Below are 20,482 nucleotides of genomic sequence, written 5' to 3'. Positions count from 1 at the left end.
ACATATGCATATTTAAATATATGTAAATAAATGTATTTTAACGGTCTAGATAGGTTCATTTTTATGCTTTGATAATTTGGACTTGTGGTCTGGATTTTGTCATTGCAGCCATATGCTATTTATTAATGTGAAGAAAAATACTACATCCAATAGAGTCAGAGTTGGCTAAAACCGTTTTTCACTGGCCATCTAGGACAAAGATGAAAATGGTAGATTACGAACTGATTGATATGTTGAAAATTCCTTTTGAATTGTGAGCAATTTTTCAAGACTGAGGATGAGGTAGGAAGAAGGGTGAGGAGGAAATATGTAGGCGGCACAGCAACCATGATGGACCACAGAAATGATCTTCATGGCACTAGACCTTGTGGCAAAACTGCCTTTCATTTTGGGATAGAAATGTTCTTCCTTTTCTGCAGTGCACAGTGATTAGGCTTGTAATGTTGGCATGTGATGTGCAAAGGGGAGAAGACTGGAGTGAGGGGAAGAGATTGTTAGATGGAATTCACTTCACATTGCTTTAAAGGTCTACAAGGCGAATATCTAAATGTGAATGAGTCACTTTAGCCTCTCTTTAGAGCTAACAGGGAGAAACAGGCACCTCCAGAACTGCGTCACTTAACTTGCGATACATGCCTTCAAATGAGGCAGTTGTTCCTCTTCTTTGACTATAAAGGAAGTTGAGGGTGATTATTTTACATTTAGATTCCTAAGTTAGGACAAGTAAGTCTGGCTTTTTGTTACTCCTCCCTTTCATTTCTGTGGTTTTATATTACAGTTTTGGGGTGAGTGCTCAATACAGAGGCAGAATTCCAGGAGACTTTGGGGAGAGGAGGATTCATTTCACTGATGGGATATTTCACTGGTGCCATATAAAAAGGAGCAAGTGACTCAGACCACAGCATTACTGTATATTATTTACTTAGGTATGTGTTAAACACTGATTGCATTCACCAATTACATAGCGATACGAACATTTCTCGCAGATAAAATCCCTCATTCAGATATGCCAAAACCCTCTACAGTTGTATAAGGCAAGAGTGTGCTGCCCTTTGCATACCAGCCTTGCTCCTCCTAGTATTCGTTCCCCACAGAGAAGCCAGAAACTAGCTCTCTGCATGGCAAAGGATCCAACTGCTGGCAATGCAGAGACTCTGCGTTCTCACATTCTTCTGAAATATCGCAGGCACCTCTCCTGCAAACTAGGCTAAAGGAAGGGGCACAGATGAAAATTTTAAGTGGTTTTCTAACAATGCTTTGTGTCCTTCATTGCAGATTCTCACTGTTAGCAGCAGATGCTTAGAAACCTGGCAAAATGAAAACCTACTCGCCATCTCTTCTGTTTTCAATTGAACTGGAATGAATTGTTCTGATTCTGACATTGAAATCAAAACACTCTTAATTACAGTAATTTGTTTCTCTTTGTGAGTCATCACATACTCTAAGATTGCACATTACTCAGACCTTGAGTAAGGGTCTAATCTTGCAGGCTTCTTTAGGCCAAATACTCTGTTAAGTGAGCTGGAGTTTTGCTCTGTGGAAAACCAAACCCTCACCCTAGTGAAGAGCACGCTGCATGCTCTCTGGCCCTGAATGCAGCACGGTCTTACAGTTACACAGTGGGGGAAATAGGCAATATCAGCATGCACTGATATAAGAAGACTACTTTCTTTGCTGCGCCCTTGATGCTGATCATTTGAACAGCTTCTAGTTGCTTACAAGAGACCTGCCAGGCTGCAGTCCCCTGCAGCTCTGAGGCAGCCCCAACCGTGACACATGTACCACCCGACCCAGGGACACAGGATTTGGCCCTTGCTCTCCCTCCCCTGGGGAAGCAATTTGAACCCTTCTGCGCTGAACTCAAGCTGTTCCTCCTTGCATGTTCACTGTGGTGGCCATTCCACCAGGAATGGAAGATAAACGATCCAAGGCTTTTAACTATTTCTCCCTCCCATTTGCCCTTGCCCTACTGGGAAGGAATGTGAGGACAGGAGATGGGAAATATATTCCAGTCGTGCCCTGTAGCACTTAACACCATGTGTGGCATTCCGGGGCTGCTTGGCATTACAAGTTCGGGAGCAGGGGTAAAAAGGAGGGCAATGAAGAAAATCCTATCACGAATGTCTTACGAGGAACTTGAGCATTTTGAAACGAAAAGTACCTGTAAGATAATCAAGGCATTCCAACAATTTCTTCTCTCTGGTAAAATCAAGCGCAAAAGTATCAAAAGTATCATTGAGATTAATTTCAGGAATAAGAACCTGGGAGGATGCAGTCGCCATGGAAACCCTATAATGAAAAGAAAAAAATACTTTAGCACACTCAAAGTACACAGCAGCTCTCATATCAAGGTGATACATAATCATCCTTATCAATTACATGTCAAAAGGCTTGACAAAAAACACCTTTACAAGTATTTTGTTTATATGGTTTAAGTTAGGAGCTTCTTCTTTTTTTGGGGGGGGGGAGGGGGAAGAGAAGACTCCAGTAAAAAATGCATTATTACTTAGCTTCTACTTAGTATGCAAAGTTAGATACATTTTTAACAAAATATTAAGCCTCAGTCTGCTTTCAATGGTTCTTTCCACTCACCTACTGAACCAAAGTAGCACAAGTAGCATTTTTATTTGTATTTTAAGCAACCCTGACGGATGCTGTGTCTCTCCCACCCCTTGTTTCCCCATGTGGTCTCTTGCTCCAGGCACTCCTTCACACCTCTGTCTCAAGGGCTTGGTGCAGCTCAGCACACCTCCTCAGCAGCTAAGCAAGGCTGTTAACCTCAAAAGGTGCAGCGGAGGTGGGGATAAAACAAATAGATGTCAGGGCAGTTTATTTTGAAAGGCTTTTCCCTGTAAAGCAAGTGTGCACGGTTATATATCCTTCAAAACTGAAGGGATTTTGCCTAGCTCATTTTAAAAGCTGCACCCACTTTTAGTCTCTCCAGCATTACAATACAAAGGCACAAGCTTTTACAAGAGACCTGCAGTCAAGATGTATTTTTTTGGGGACTTTTCAGCTTGACAGCTCAAAATACATCTTGCTGGATAGCTGGATACTGGATTTGTCTATAGAAAGCCCAGGAAAGAATTCAGGTCTGTTTAAGCAAAGAGGTTAAGCCTCTTCTTATATAACAGAAATTTGTTAATTGTTTCGGTTTTGAGGTAAATACACAATCACGCACACAACTTATGTCACCCACCTGTTATTCATGACATGTCAGTCCAAAATATTTTGATTGCTTCAACTGAAAGTTTCCCAAACTAGAGTATTTAACTGTAGACCTGACTCAAAAGGTTCCTGGCCAAATTCTTACTAAGAACTACGTTTTCATGTATTTCTCCTGTTATATTTTAGGATAATACAATTAGAAAACTAGAAGAAGACTCATTGTCATTAGCATAGTTTTCTAGAACTGACCCGAGAAAGTTTCCTAGTCAATAACTGTTGTTATACAGTCTTAGCACTTTTGCTCTTGCAACTCTGGATGGAGAATTAAGTCCCAAGTAGATGCTACCAGAGATGACCTTTTTGGAGAGGATAAATGAACTAGCTTTTACCCTGTGCTGCTTAATGATAAAAATTCCCTGAGCTCTTTCACTCCTTTTTTTTTTTCCTGTGCTATTTTTACCCATGGTTCATAAGAAGTCACACCATCATGTTTTTATATCTAGTACAGAAGACACATTTCTTGTATTAGGGCCAACTCAACTTTTTGTATATCTCTAAAATTCAACAATGGCCTTGCTAGGAAATCAATAAGCAGGAGTCTAAGCAGAAGAACTTCTCTGAATGCCTCCATAAAGCATGTATTTATTATGACAACGACCATACCATCAGCACCTTTTTGGGCTATTGTCTGGGGCTATGCAAAGGGTACTCTGTGAGTAAGCATATTAAAGTCCATTTTTGGTGAGGTTAGCAGCCTGCAGTTTTGTAGACCATGTCATCATCTTAGGTTTAGAGAAATAAATTTGCTGTCTCCTCTATCGATGCTGTACTTGATCAGTAAGGGTTTTTCTAGACTAAACGCATTTCACCCTCAGTGAATAATCCATGACCTATGTCATTGTAATGTGTGCAATGTCCTTGCTGTATTGCTGTATAAAGTTACTTGTTTTGCTTACAATGGAGAATATTATCCTGCAATTACTTTGAAATGTGTGCATGAAGAAATGGTATAACTTTGGGGGACTGCTTTAGCTGCTGGAAATGGGCCCTGGTGAGAGTTTTACATGAGTAGTCTAGAAGCAAACAAAATGTTGATGAGAACTAAGACAGCTACTTGTGGGCAAAAATTTATTAATCAAACTTAGTCTCTTTTTCCATTTGCAATTTGTCTGCAAGCACTTTGCTTTATTCTTCTCAGTTTCATTCACTTGAAATAATTCTCTGTTTTTCAGGGCGTTCACAGCTATCTCATTACAGATAGTAAGCTGTGATAACCAAGAACTAGACTTGATTGGCTACATATGCCAACTGGTCTTATTTTTGTTTTCAGAGTGTCTCCCTTGTGACTATATTTATAAGGCAACTATTCATGTTTACAAGTTCAAAATGGAATTTCCATGAATATTCTCTGGTACTCAGTGTACTCAACTAAGTGTCTACTGTTTATTTCATGGAATACTGAAAAAAGAAAAAAATCCAGAATCTCACCAAAAGAAGTATCATGGTATAGCTTGGTGACAGAATACAAAACAAGGTCCAACTGTGACAGATCAAACTGAATCTCCTGCAGTGAACAAGCTTGGCTTTTCTCTCTCTCTTTCTCCCTTTTTCAACTATTATTCAGCAAAATTTCAACTTTCTGGAACTGCAACCAGTATTCCAGTATTGCTGGCTTAGTCAGAAATTGATTAAAATATCTTAGATGAAGCCTGATATTCCAGGAAGCTGCACACAGTGCTCCAGAGGAAGTGATAAGAGTTAAAAAATTAAATAATTAAGAGCTGGGAATATCATGACCTGGATTAAGCCAAATTGGACTGGATGATGTGAAGACATAATGTGAAACCAGAACTAAAAAAACCCAGCTGAATGAACGAAGATACTTTTTAATAGTTTTTCTGTTTGTTATCACGGACACATCCTTCTTTTGTTTCTCAATCTGATGGCTAAAACAGTTGATAGTTCCAGCAGAACATTTTTTTTTTTTTTTTGTCAGAAAATACTGCTGACATTCAGTGACAGTATTTCAACGTTTAAAATGTTGCCTTGAACAACAACTGATTTTCTGACAGCCCAATTTCCTGGAAGGGCTTACTCCCATTATCTTTGGGTCCTTGATATATCTGACAAGACAAAAAGGACCTAGGATCCTGAAGCTATAGAAATTTCCTGCACATAGAGATCCAGCATAGCAACTGTCATATCTTCCAGGCACCCAAGTTTTCAAATTCTCAGCCCTGAGTAGGATACCACAGAAATGTACATTGCAGGCTCCCAAAGTTACACATTTCCTTAACTTGCCACTTGCTATTCCACAAGGCATACAGGTCAGGCAAGATCATAGTAAACTTCATCTAGGGTCTGCACTGTCTGATTTTATTCCCAGACTTTTCCACAGAGCAGGAATTGCAGTCTCCAGACATCTCTCTATTTATTATCCTTAGTGCCAGACCTTTGCTTGGTATCTATCCGTGCTGCATCCTTCATTTGTGGATGCTATTATTGTTCAAAGTCTTAGCTCACGCTCATTTTTGCTCATTCTTTTTTCAAAGGGATATTTTGATTTAGCCTTACAGTAAGGCCCTTGCCATTTCAGTACAAAGTGGCGTTACTGTAAAATGTAGCAATTCATTCCTCCCTCTTTAAGTACATCTTGATGGGACAAGATATTACTGCAATTATGACAAACTATCTGCCTTAAATTTAGGTACTTCTGTTTACCAAGAATTGCTCTTCTTTACCTTTCAGTGATGTTTTTGGCAGTTTGCAGAAAGCGAGCATGATCATTCTCCTTCAGTGACTGTTCGGCCTGAGAGATGAGGGATGTTGAGCGTTCAATGCACTGTTTGCAGTTTGCAATCTGCTGAGCCAGTTTTCTCAACCTCACCACCTTGAACAGAAACATAAGAAACCAATCACATCTCTAAGGTCACAAATAATGATCACATTTACACTTCTGAGGCAGAGCTGTCATGCAAAGGGCGAGCTAGACGAATGGCTTTCCTGACAAGAGCTGCTTTCAGGCTAGCTTCATGGTGAGCCCCTTCCACTAGCCACATAACATTTTTTATAAGGGACAAGCACAGCCTTTCTTCCTCAACATTTTCCACGTGGAAAACAACAGAGGAGAGCCAAAATAAGCACAGCTGGCCTATTTTCTTACAGAAGAAAAAGCGTCATTTCCTGGTACTTTCTGCTTAAATGATAACTAAAGGCTATTTAGATAACCATTTGCTTGAGGCAATGAGATCTGTTAAAAGCAGCTCAGAGATTAACTACTTTGTACTCATAACTGATGTGATTTTCATAAAAATCATCTGAAAATAAAACTTGATGAAAAAGACTGTTCACTTCCACTAACAATATATATTTGCCCTTTTCATTATTTGCTTCTAGTCAGGCATGGTATTTTCTTGTTGGTTATTTTTAACTGGACAAAAGCATAGTAGCATTGAAGATCTGATTATTATTACTGCAAACATATGCACTGGAGATAAACACATTAGATGTGACCATAATCACTAGCTGAGAGGTTAGGGAGGGGCACAGTCCATCCACCGCTAAAAGACAATGAGACAATGTTGGCTAGCAAAACCTCTGGTTCCTAAAAGATCTGGGAGTTCTTCCCATTTTTATCATGTCAGGATCACCACTACCTCATAGTCTGAACAGGAGTAAGAAAAAAGAAGGAAATTAAATAAATCTGTAATTCAGAAAAGTATTAAGCCACACTTACATATAAAATGAGGAAAAGAACAACTAAGTGTATTGGCAGAAAGATCCAAATTTATAATCAAGATAACATTCCCAGTCTCTGTAATTAAGGCACAGACTTTGAAGTTGCTGAGCTTAATTTCAGATATAATTATGACAGGAGTTTTGTATCATAAGCAGAAATGAGGGTATTATATTGCAACTATAAAACACCAGTAAACAGTAAAAAATAATAATAAAAAAAAAGGATGAGTGTCCTGCAACTTTGGTATTTCCTTTAAAGACAGAAATAATAAAGAGAGAAAAATGCTGGGGAAGTGTGAAGATTTTGATAATGCTAACGATCTGATCAGCTTCTCAGATCAACTAATGCCATACCACATTTGCTGTGCTTGACTTGATATAAATGTGGAATATTCTAACGAAAATTCTTTTGAAACATGTGCTTTGAAGAAAACATCCCAGAATAACCTTTCAGCAAAATTTGTAATTAGTATAACCTACCAAGGAATCCATTCTTACAAAATTACTGACTCAATAGCATTAAGGCAGGAGTGGACCTCAGGAGATCTCTAGTCCAATCTCCCACTCAAAGTAGGGCCAGTTTTGAGGTCAGATCAGGTTTCTCAGGTTTCCAGCCTCTCTGGACAACTACTTCCATGATTAATAAGCTTGATAGAAAACTTTGTTTTCTTTCCTCATGATTTCTAGCCTGAACCTCCCTTGTTGCAACTTGTACCTCTTGTCTTCCTCCCTCCTGCTGTGCACCACTGTGAGGAGCCCACCTCTATCTCCTCGATGACCCCTCATAACCACTGGTGAGGGCTGCTTGGTGCCCGTGAAGCTGTTCCTTCCTCAGGCTGAGTAAGCCCTGCTCCCCCGACCTTTCTTCATGGGGTAAGTGTTGCAGCCCTCATTGCCTTGGGGCCCTCTGCTGAGCTTGCTCCAGTTTGTCTGTATCTTTCTAGCACTGGAGGACCCAAAAACTGGACACGGTACTCTAACGAGTGGTCTAATGAGTGCCACGTAGAGAGGGATAATCATCTCCTTTGATTTGCTGCCTACCCTTCTGTTCATACAGCCTGTTGCTGGCTTTCCCACACTGCTGGCTCATGTTTATGCTGTTAAAGACTAGACTTCCTTGGGGAAGACTCAATAACTGAAGTACGCACATGAATAAGGAATTCACTTGTATTCATCAGGTTCTATAGATCACGCCTTTATTTTGGCATTACTTAACCAAACAATGAACTGAAATAAAAGTTACCTCACAAACTTTTAACAGTCAGAGAGCATCTCATGGTTTGTGGGATCTACATGTGAACTTAAGTTTTTTTATTGCTTGATTTTTTTAATGTATCTTCTTCCGGAAGACAACCGATGACAAATCTGAAAAGGAGGAGTGTCCCTTCCTATAGTGGCAGCAATGACCTCTGCACTAAATTTATCCTATTTGACATTTAAGTGTTTTTTTTCTCATTAAATGTTCTATAAGATTTTATACATATTGAGTGATAGGTACATAAAGCATGAGGGGTTGCATTACATTGTCAGACTCGTATCTCTGAATCTGCAGCCTTGCAGCCGCAGTTAGAACTTTACTTGAGTGTTTCCGACTTTGTAGCCATAACCATAGCCCTATAGACAAATTTCCCATGCTCTGTCTTCCTAAAAGACTATGGAGAGCAGCCACAGGCCCTGAATTTCCTGTGGCTATTTAGATTTGCTGGCCAATACAAAGAAAGGGCTCCCTGAGTAATGTTTAGCACGGTTTCATGGTATGTATGAAAAATGCCTGAACTGTAGTTATTATAATATTTATATAATTGATTATAAAGGATTAGTTTGATTCCTATCCTAAGAGCAAATGATTAGCCCTACAGGTGAGCCTGACTGTCCATCCTACCCAGCATTTTTTCTCAGACAGGCCAGTAATGGAGACGTTAGTTAAGGGAACTACACTTTCTCAGAGCACCTCCTTGGCTAGCAGAAGTCTGTGGCTCAAGGACATCCTGAGCCTGAAGTGGTGTTGTGGTATGTATTTTTGTATTTTTTTAAGCAACCTATGCATATAGCACAGATCTAAATTAATGGAAGTTTTCTACCTCACTGGAAGCACAGATGGTCTCACTGCACAGAGAAACAGAGAAGGAATAATAATGCAGAAGACTATCATCTTTTTCATTTTGAATAGAACTGTATTTTGTTAAGAGTATGAGGAAATTCAGGTTCTGTCATACAATATGCAGAAACTGTAGTTTCAAACATGTTTAAGTCAGCCTTTGCCTACAGGCTTTTTGTTTCAAGTTAATTGGAATATCTTGACAGCCAAATGAACCATTTAACCTGCTCTTGACTTTATTTCTTTCCTGAGCTTTTCCCCCATAAGAAGAGTTTATATTTGAATTAGTTATTTTAGCAGTTAAACAGTAAACAGCATGCACCAAGTAAATAAGAACATTAATTTAACTTTAATATGTTTCTGAGTTAACAGATAGCTAGCTCAATGGGTTGAAATTTGAATGAATAGTAGTGTTTTTTCCTGCCCATTACATTTTTCACTAAGCCATGAAGCCTCTGTAATTAGAAATGTATACTTCAAGTCATTTACTGCATGTTTTTGCAAATATATTCTTCTTTGTATAAAAAAGTTAGATTTCCTATTCCCTCCCAAAAAAACAACTGAAACATAGTCTTCATGTAAAATTATTTTCTATGAGTATTTTAATAAATAAAGTATCTAGACTAACATATTCATGTAGATAATTGACAGCTACAATAGCTAATGCTGTGGCACAATGAAAACTAACTTTGGGGATGCACAGCCAAACATCCAACAGAGTGAAGGAAGCATTAATTAGTCATCATTTTATCATTATCTACTGACGGTGAAATTGTTTCAGTGTTTATCCCTAACCAAAATTGCATGTTGAAAGAGAAATGCTAAACAAAGTGGTGGTGACTTTCAGCCTTCCACAGAATCGCTGAATCACAGACGGGCAGAGGCTGGAAGGCATCTCTGGAGATCAGCTACTCCAATCCCCTGCTCAAGAGGATCATCCAGAGCACCTGCTCAAGATTCTGTATTGACAGATTTTACTCCTCTTTATCTGAAAGTAGTGGTGGCCTATAGAATTCTTACAAATGTACATGAGTACATAGTATTCTTACAAATATTTAAGCAAAAATTTTGTAAACAAATTTGACACCTAAAGTCAAAAAGTCATAAGCATGTGGAAGCATTGTTGACCCACTTGTGACTTAAAGTACAAAAACTCTTACCTTCCCTTCCTTGATTTTAGTTCCAATTATTTGTCGCCTTTGTTGGATTATTTCAATGAGCTGGTCACATTCTTCCATCAGCTTTGTTTCTTGGCGGGATGCATTTACCTACAAAGCAAACCTTTTTCATTAGCAAATCCTTTTAAAGATATTTCCATATTTCTTCATCTAATTTAAAAGTTGTAATGTTTAAAATTTAGGTTTGGGCATTTTTTACTCTGTTCCATGTATAATTTATATGTTGTTTTGCTCCTCCTGTCTTGGATTTTGTGAAACACTGATGTCTGAGTGTTTTGTTTGTGCCCTTTGGAAGAGGTAAGACTAGGAAACAGATACTTATTGGCTATTTCTAACTCAAGTGAGATAAACCTCATCCTGTGAGGTTTGGGTGATGCCAATTACAGCTGACATGAGACATGTGTGAAAGCTCTTCGGTAGGTGTTTAACATGTGACAGATTCAAACTTTACATAGGACGGAAGTGAATACTAATGCATAAAAGACTGCATTAGACAGTCCATCTAGTGCAACATCTTGTCTCTGACAGCTGCTAGTGCCAGCATCTGCTAGCAGTGCATGTTGAAAGGCCAAGGCATGTATAATCATCCCCATGGATATTTTCACAACTTCCAACTATTTGCAGTTCTTCTTGAACCAGACATGATTTCTACATATTTAGCAACCCTCATAAGAGTTCTCTTCTGTGAACTTACTCAGTCCTTCCTTCAAACCCTGTAAACTTTCAGCATCCCCACCATCCTGTGGCAATGAATACCATAGCCTAACTTGTGGCTATGTTAGCTACTGTCTCCTACAGGTAGATTTGAACCTATCTCCTGCTAGCTGCACTTAATGACTCCACATTCTCTTACCAGAAAGGATAGTGAATTACTGATACCTATCCACAATTTCTGTGCCAGTTGTGACTTTATAGCTCACTGTTACAGGTCTTATTCTGCACACTGAAGAATCTCATATGATTCGAATATTCCGTGTATGAAAGCCTTTCCACACCTTTGACCATCCTTGTTTCTCTTCTCTGAAACTTTGCCAGGTCTACTATCTCCTTTCTGATATGTGGAAGAGAACTGTACTAAGCATTCAAGGTGCAAATGAACTATAGATTCATACAGTGGCATAATATATTTTCTATTTTGTCTTGATTCCTTTCATAATGACTCCTAATGTTCAAGTTGATAAACTGAATGCTTAAAAATATTGTTTATTGTTGTCAGCATCCACATAGAGGTTCCTGAAAGATGCAAGTCACCAAAGATCCATGAAGCATTGCCAATTCATGTGTGTTTGGCTGTCGTATTTTATTTTTATTACTTTTCCTCAGCAATCAATCAGTTAGAAAACAATAGCTGTGCTTATGTATATATCTGTAGTATAAGTATATGAGCTGCTGAAAGTGTTTTTCAGCAAGAAAAAACTGAGAAAGAATATTAGCTTTCTAAGGAAAATGTTGACTTTTTGTCAAAAAAAAATAAAACTCAAAATAGAAAAGTTTTAGTTCCCAGCTGAAAATGTTTTGTTTCTAGTGGAGACCGAATTTTTCAATGAAAGGTCAACATTCTGTATGACAAGAAAAATGAACTTCCCTAGCAGTAGTGTGTATAACTTGCACGTACATGCAGAGAGACAAAGGCAAAAAGTTCCAATCATAACTAGAATAAGAAAAAGGAAAAGAAGTGATTTCAGAGCTGTGTTTCCATATTCACTTTGCTCAGAGGTTTAAAGAAGCCCTTAGCTGTAGCCAGCTACCCCTACAGCCATGTCACCTTTTTCACTGTGCTGGCAGAGCTACTGGTAAACCAGCACAGGGAACAGTTCCAGGTAAAGAATAACCATTTTTCCCCTTTGGTTATTTTCAGCTAGATGAAGCCCTTGATCTGCCTCAACCCTCTACTTTTCCTTCCAGCAATATGCTTAAACATGTATTTACCTGTAAGCACATTATGGAGCTCATTAAGATCAAGCAAATGCTTAAATATCTAAATTTGGGCCAGGACCAATTTTACAAATATTTGTCTTATGTGAAATACATTGTGCCCTCCAGGGAAAAAGTGGGCTTGTTTACAAAGCCCTGCTTTCATTAAGGCTTTGGATTATGCTTCTCAAGCTTTCATAAAATTAAAGTTTAATCACATGTATTTCATAGGCTTAAATATTAATAAAGGTATCAGAATTTTAGAGAAAATGTATTTGTTCCTGGAAGGGGTCAGATGGAACTGAGGGTGCTGGGGAGCTCCGTAAGGAAGGACACAGCACATGGGGCAACTCAGACACAAAGCCCCTAGTAGAGCCTACTTGAGCGCTGAAGGAGCCTCGAACTAGTCAAGCAACACAACCGGCTTATACGAGGGCTGAAAATTCGGTTGTCTGAACACTGTCCCTCCTGTTCCACCCTGTCCTTACTCGCTGTATTTTGGCATGGATCTCTGCAGGGCTGTTTTCAACAAACTTCTCAATGCACAAGTTTCCCTTGCCCCTGTTTTACCAGTGGATTGAAATCCCATTAAGAAATGGGGAATTCCAATTTGACACAGTCTAGGGCAACAATCACATTCACTATAAATGGGCACAATTCTTTTCACATCAACAGTGAGGCCGATTTATGCCAGAGTTTACTTTGGCACCTAATTACTGTAGCACTTCCCAGGATTTTTGACTAGCTTCCACTCAGAGTGTTACTTCTGTCACCGTTTACTGCATGGATTCTTTTTTTTTTTCTGGCAGATCAAATTAATTTTGGGGCTAACTGTCACATCACAGAGAGTTACAGGAGGGTTAAATCAACAGTGTCTCATTTAATGATCAGTTTGGTTTGAAAAATAAAGTAGCAATTAACATTTTAATTTAAAACACTCTAGACAAAAGAAACCAAAATACTTGCAAAAGCTTTGGATTTCTTGCACACTCACTGTAGACTTCTCTTTTTCTTTGAAATCTGAAAAGTATACTCTTTTATAAAGTTTATTTGAAGACATTTCTAAATTCATAGCTTTCATGAGTTCATTAAAAGTAGAAAGAATATTCCAAAATTATTTGATATGCCTGAGCTTAGTATTAAAAATACCATTTAATTTTGGGGGCTTTTCTCAACTTGAAATACTCCTTAATCAGATTTTGAGCCTATAAGGCCTCCGATTCAGTAATAACTTTATAATTAAGCATTTGCCTAATTTTAGGTTCACCTTATTAGCAAGGGCCCTGAAGGGTCTATTTGGGAGATTAACATCGACTATTATTTAGTTGTGTATTTCTGAGGAATCAGACCACAGTGACCACAGACCAGGCATGAAGCAGGGCTCTGCTATACAGGTGCCAGAGTAAGACCCTGCCTTCTGCTCAAGTCCTTTGATGAGCAGCAACCTTAGCAATAACTTCCAGCTGAGGCTGGCCAAGGAATGTGAGTTCTGTCTGCTGAAAATATTTGAGGTTTTACATTCTGTATTTTTCCACATTAAAAACAATGCCTCTTTCCAAAGAGCTCATTAAAAGAGACTGAGAGCTGCATTAGAAAAGTCTGGAGACTGTGTCACTTGCTTTGGTTGTGGGAGGCTCTGAATCATGCAGAGAGCAGGCTTAAGTCTGGGCTTTCTAAATCCCAGAGGAATGTCTCTTGTTTAACCTGAGATTTCCATTGCCTGAGAGTTGATACTGGACGTGAGACACCTTCCTGCTGAAAATTTCACTCTCATCAATGCACTTAGTTCTGGCATCAAAATGGTTCATAACAATCTGTGGCATAACTGCCAACCTAAAGCTGCGTACTTTGTTGGTATCATTTTTTAAAACTTGCTCTTCTGTGCCACAAAACTGTTTTAAAACTGACCAGTACGCCTTTCTGGGATTTAGCAAAATGATGACATTTCCCACCACCAAAAAAGAAAGGACTGATTCCAGACACTTTGCCTTTATGGGGAATTTATTTCTATTTACGTTGTATCTGATGACCTCAAACAGGCAATTTACTGAAAAAAGAAAAAGTCAGTGGTCCCTCCAGATTTTTCCAGACAGATGGATAGGGACTGCTGGGCTGATCCTCAAGGAATGGGTGTAGAAAGGAAAAAATAAACATGGGAGTTCCTCAGATGTGACAGGGAGAAGGAAATCACAAGCACTCCCAGCCCAAAGGGAGAAAGCAACCAGCTGTTTCCCGCTCCACAGCTGAGAACTTCTTTGGAAAGTGTTCTGCTCTCTAAAGAGGCTTCTTAGATTTCCATCTTCAGAGACCTGAGTTAAATTGCAGCTTAGGTCATAAGAAAATGAATGTGGTGGTTTCAAAGTCCCTAGCAGATGTCTGGGAAATCACGGAATTGCAACATGGCTAGCAGCTTGAGGTTACAGCTGATCTTCTCTGCTTAACCCAGAGGCAAAAACAGAGTGTCAGAGGGCTAGGTTTCACACTCATGGAAAAAAAAAATGTAACTAATATACTAAAATCAAAGGATTTTTCAGTGTCTCAGATAAATTCCCTTGTAGGAGCAAAATTCTCCCTCTATGATTCCTTTTTGGGTGAGGCAGTTTCGCCTGCAACTGGAAATGCCCAGTGTCCTCTTTGAAAAATACTCCCCAAATGATGAACAAAATCAGACACCCTAAGTTAGAGCTTGCTGGGTTTTTAAGATTGTGATGCCTGGGATAAATTCATCAGAAACTTTGGTGATAAAGTGATTTTTATTCACTAGTCCTTCACTAGTTATGCAAAATGAAAGAAAATGGATTGTAGAAAAAGTCTGATGCTTGGAAATTGAGGTATGCCTCACTTTGAATTTCAGCTTTATCATTTAAAATTGTCTCAACGCCTCAAAAAAATGCATACTTTACAGACAGGTAAAGACAAGATATTTATTAGCTTTTCCTTATGGGACTGAGGTCTGATGGCTATAGAATTACTGTATACTTACAAAGAAAGAAAAACTTCAGAAAAGCAAATTTCAATGATTACACTTAACACTGAGGCAACAACCATAACATTGTTACCACATATTTCTCTCTAGATTTTATTCCTTTTTACACTAAACTCAGAAACTGAGGAAAAAATCAAAACACAGAAGGTTGTTAAGTATCCAATTCCTGATCACATTTAATGGCAGTTAGGTACCTATTTACCCTAGAAAAATGGTTTTCTTCATTATAGAGATGTAGAACCTACTTTATATGAGAGTGCCTACAAGAACTAAAGGAATACATTCCTCTAAAGATACAGGTCTATTTAACTTTTAATTACTATGTGTTATAATGTGAACAACTTTCATTCAGAAAGTCATGATACATTGAAGTCACACGCTAACAACTCCCAGGTTTCATTTACTCATTTGATGGAAATACAGAGGATGATGATTTGTGCACAGCAGTGAAAGCATTTCTTCTCTCTCTTTTTTGGGATGGCCAGGCTGAATGGGTTCATGTCATGGATTCCAACACCTTCCATCTCATATCCTTGTTTGATATTATGGGTTACACAATTTAGTCTTCTGCAGAGCAAATGCAGCTCGGAAGAAGCCTTTCTCAGATTTTATCTAGCCTACGAGTAACACTGATTTTATCTATTAAAACAAGCTGTGCCTTCGGAGATACGTGATATTAATCAGTTTGCCATCGGAATGACTCACCTATAACTCCTTCATTCTAAACTGGTGAAAGAGGAAGGAATGGTCATCTCCTGGTTCAACTGTACCGGAGGCTTTGTTTTTGTTTGCATTCCACATTTATCTCTAACCAGGAGACCTGCATTTAGAGGCAGTCTCAGAGCAGGTTAAACAAAGGTCAGTACAAAAATAAAGCAACTTACTGTGGCTACCTAGGAATTTTGTGAATGAAGAACCGATTAGGCCAGGATAGCTAAATACTTTGGGTCAGACTGAGAAGAATATCTGCCCCCATCTTGAAACCTTTAGAAATTCAAAATGCTCCAGTCACTTATTAGAGTATTATTTTTATTTTTCATCCCACTGTGCATTGAAGATGATTGTTGGGCAACTGAATAGCAAAAAAGCCCACACTCTTCTAATGACATTTATAATCTAATCTGAAAAAGCCCCCACCCCACAGAGCCTCACTGGAAAATAAACAAATTGTTTTCATAAGAGTTCCATGAAAAATATGTTAAAAAATCCCAAACTCACACTGCTTGGAAATTTCTAACAAAGACCTGCTCCAGATACAGTTAAACTGACAGCTGCAAAGCCTGAAGACTAGCCTTGCTTCAATGAAGCAAGTATTGTTTCTATAAAACACAAACTCATGTTAAAACTATAGATGCCATTTTCCAGGGTTGGAAAGCATACTGGAGAAAGGATATTCGTTGAGTGGCATACCAGTTTCACAAGTGGATTAAACCAACTGCTCCAGCGTCACGTTGCCAAAAAATATGTATTCCCTGTTCTCCCTCTGCTCAGAGAAGCTGGTGCGGCTGCTCAGGGAAAGGCTTGGCTGAGCCCCCGTGGCCCATACTGGGGCTACACAAGCCCCAGTGCCGGCAGGGAGCAGGGAGAGAAACACGGTGGGGAGGGCAGCAGCCAAGGTGCGGGTACTTCAGGCAGCACTAAGGTTTAAAATCAGGTTACACTGTCTGTGAAACTAATGATAGAATCACAGAATCACAGAATCAGTAAGGCTGGAAGGGACCTCTGGAGATCACCTAGTCCAACCTCCCTTCTCAAGCAGGATCATCTACAGCATGTTAGATAGGGTTGCATCCAGGCGGGCCTGGAAGATCTCCAGAGAAGGAGACTCCACAAGCTCTCTGGGCAACCTGTGCCAGTGCTCCATCACTCTCACAGGGAAGAAATTCCCCCTCACGTTCAGGCAGAACTTCCTGTGCTTCAATTTATGCCCACTGCCTCTTGTCCTGTCACACGGGACAACTGAAAAGAGTTTGTCCCCGTCTCTCCCTTCAGGTACTTATACACATTGATCAGATCCCCTCTCAGTCTTCTCTTCCCCAGGCTAAACAGGCCCAGCTCTCGCAGCCGTTCCTCATAGGACAGGTGCTCCAGCCCTCTGACCATCTTCGTAGCCCTATGCTGGACTCTCTCCAGTAGCTCCATGTCTCTCTTGTACTGGAGAGCCCAGAACTGGACACAGTACTTGAGATGAGGCCTCACCAGGGCTGAGTAGAGGGGCAGGATCACCTCCCTTGACCTGCTGGCAACACTCTTCCCAATGCACCCCAGGAGACCATTGGCCTTCTTGGCCACAAGGGCACATTGCTGGCTCATGGTCAACCTGTCATCCGCCAGCGCTCCCAGGTCCTTCTCTGCAGAGCTGCTCTCCAGAAGGTCAGCCCCCGGTTTGTACTGGTGCCTGGGGTTATTTCTCCCTAGATGAAGGACCCTGCACTTGCCCTTGAGGTTCCTCTCCGCCCAACTCTCCAGCCTGTCCAGGTCTCTCTGAAATGCCTAAGAGTGAGGTGTTTTTTCAAGATGCAGTAAAAGGGCGACGTTAATAACTTTTTCTTTGGTCATTATTTTTGTCCTGTATGTCGGTCCATTCTCTGAACCTAACAATGGAAATATTATTTGAATTACATTTACTTGTTTTATGCTTTGATTTTGTCTTTCCTGCTGACATTAAGTCTTTGTTTCATGTTGAGCAAAATATTCCACTCAGTCAGTTTGCTTAAGGCAGAAAAACAAAAACAACTAAATAATCATGGAGGTTCAAAGGACTGCTGAAGACAAAGCCACTGCCCTTCAGTACCAGTTCAGTACTTAAAACTCTCATCCAGGAGCATGCTCACTTGGAAGACTGATGCCTTTGGTCTAATTGCTGCTCCTGTTAGCATTCAGCTATTTATATTAGGTAGAAAAAGGAGAAACTCAGAGCATCTCATTCCCACACAGGTAAACATCTCAAAGAAGTAAAGAGTTTCAAAAAGTAAAAACATTTTGACTGCCAAGTTATATTCTCCGATGCCAGGCCCAAAGTATTACCTGCTGCATTAGTCAACCAGTGATTAACAGTAAAATGAACCTCGTTTTCTAGTCTAGTTCTGCAATGAACTTCAGGAAGGAAAATCAGACAAACAAGAATGTGAGCATGTGTCCATGTACAGGTGGGAGGGAAAGGGAGAGATGGAGGGAATGAGAATTGGTCTTTTTAATAGGCAGTGACAAGCATTGCTATAAGTTTACATACAGTCTATGTATATAACACAGAGTATGTGTATATAATACAAAATTATGACTCCAGTTTTCAGAAGAATTACCAAACAGTTGTAGATGCCATAATATATATTCCAGCACATGCCTAATTTGTACATTAAGTACATGCATAAGGGCTGCAGTTCTATACATATATATGGCCAATTAAACATTTAATTAGTCATTTGTGAAAGTAATTAAATGATTGCTTAGGCAAATAATATTTGACTACCAGGCTAGGGCTTACTGGGCATGCAAATGAGGAAATCCTTTAATGAACATTTATCCCAAAGTATCCATATAGCCATATATGCAGCAAGTTCTGTCAGCTTTTACTTCTGAAGTTTCTCTTTTCTCAGAGGTAAAATTAATGTAAAATTAAGATTTTCACTGAAGCTTACCTGAGATTTTCACTGAACAGTATTGACTTTTTATGAGACTTGAAAGAAATGTAGAACTGAAGTAATTTTAAATCAAAAGCAGATCATGCCACGTACTTCATCTAAACAATGTTAACAGAGTTATCTCTTCACCACTCTCTCATTAGAAACTGCCTTAGGACAGTTTGTGTGCACTTCGTTTGTTTGGCAGTTAGGCTCTTACTGGTAATAATTCTCAATTGCCTTCAAGTCTTTTTTTATGTCTATTTCACAAAAGAAAAAATATCAGTTTCTCTTAGGACTTAAATATAACAAATGGAAGATACCAGGGTAAAAGAAAAAGTAGCTTTTAGTGGAACTACTTTCCATGTTATCTGCCCTGTATATTTCATAGTCAAAATGTATGTATGGCAAATGTAATTTTAATCTTTCGTCCCTTTCCCACTATCTTAAAAAAAAAAGAAAAAAAAAAAAAAAACGGTTCCTTACTGCAAATTGTCAGTGTTTGTTTGGCTTTGCCTGACTGCAAAGGCCATTTGCCACAGTTTAGAAACCAAAATTTACATACAGGCTTTCCAGCTCAATATTCCTAATGAGAACTTCTCAGTTTACCAAGCTTTGAAAGAAATGGTCCCGGATTTCAAGCTGAGAATGAGAAAGAAAGGAGCGAGCACTATGAAAGCACAGTACTCACTTGTTTTTGTTGTCACAAATAAAGCCTCTTTATTGTTTGACAGTGTCCTCAGGGACTCCGACAGCCTAGTTTTATTTTTGCTGTCCCTCTAATAAGAGAACTGCTACATGAATTTCATAGGAAAAAAAAGGATGGGATTCACACTGTGTCACAACATTTAAAGGGGCTCTTCTGTTCAGGCAGCTGAAGTCTGACCTTAGATTTGAATTTTCATTATTTAAATTTTTCCACTTGGCTCTTTTCTTTTTGACCAGCCCCCCCCCCCCCCCCCAAAAAAAAAAATGGCAATAGCAGGCTTTTTCCACGTGCTGCCATCTTTTCTTCATCACTTTTGGACTACTCTTGTTACAGTGATTTATGACATGTCCGATCTGTGACACTGTTCGGTTTCTGCACCGGTAGAATAAAGGGTCTTTCAATATATCGTGTTTTTTCGGATGATTATATAACATGCCTATAAAAAACACACTTTGACACACACAAAAAATCAATTTTGACCGGGAACTCCATGCTGAGATTCAGCCTGCAGCAGATCTTTAGAAACAAGCTAGAAACCAAGCATTTCCACTATAAACAGCAATGGATGCAGCAGTTTCAAGATTACACAAGTATATGAAAATGCTCTCTTCTTTACATAATGAAAAATGATTTTGCTGCAGTCCAAAATTTGCTTCCTATGATACTCGGCGGGTTGGAAAAACAAAGCAAAACAAAAGATTGAAATACAGATGTTATGAAACTGTCTACAAGCAAAACCTATTTCCTTTCCCTTCCCCCATAGTTAATTGGTCCAATTTTTCCCCAGCTGAGCTCAGATTATGTTTCCGCATAACAAATGAGAACAGCTTCATGTTATTGACTAAATAATAGATTTTTTTATCATGTATTTCCTAGATCAGAGGAGAAAAGAGCCCAGATGCAAAACTCCAGGAGTCCAGTAAACTCTGGCAGAAGAGCCCCATGCTCACATTTGCACCTTCTGCCATTTAACGTCATCATCTGAGACATGTTTGCAGTAATTTTTTTCTTTCATAGAAGCAAAGTGTCTTGGGAACTCTGATAAAAACAGCAAATTTACTATGCCATAGC

At 39.2% G+C, this 20,482-nt stretch overlaps 1 protein-coding gene across 8 annotated transcripts in view; it reads right to left on the bottom strand.

The window, feature by feature from the left end:
- The window catches only part of MID1 (midline 1), a 246,430-nt gene that overhangs the window by 21,697 nt on the left and 204,251 nt on the right, over positions 1 to 20,482 (bottom strand). For all 8 annotated transcript variants that reach the window (XR_009961365.1, XM_062601165.1, XM_062601173.1 and 5 more), the window contains exons 4-6: positions 10,165 to 10,272; positions 5,910 to 6,058; positions 2,162 to 2,289 (exon numbers count right to left, since the gene is read on the bottom strand). Coding sequence is in view for 7 of the 8 variants with exons in the window: in XM_062601165.1 (XP_062457149.1) it covers positions 2,162 to 2,289; positions 5,910 to 6,058; positions 10,165 to 10,272 (385 nt within the window). In the remaining variant the exon portion in view is untranslated. The remainder of the gene's footprint in view (positions 1 to 2,161; positions 2,290 to 5,909; positions 6,059 to 10,164; positions 10,273 to 20,482) is intronic.

This window comes from Rhea pennata, chromosome 1 (assembly GCF_028389875.1).
Source record: "Rhea pennata isolate bPtePen1 chromosome 1, bPtePen1.pri, whole genome shotgun sequence".
NCBI lineage: Eukaryota > Metazoa > Chordata > Aves > Rheiformes > Rheidae > Rhea > Rhea pennata.
The sequence above is the reverse complement of the archived record's forward strand: the minus strand, read 5'-3'. Positions and strand labels throughout refer to the sequence as shown.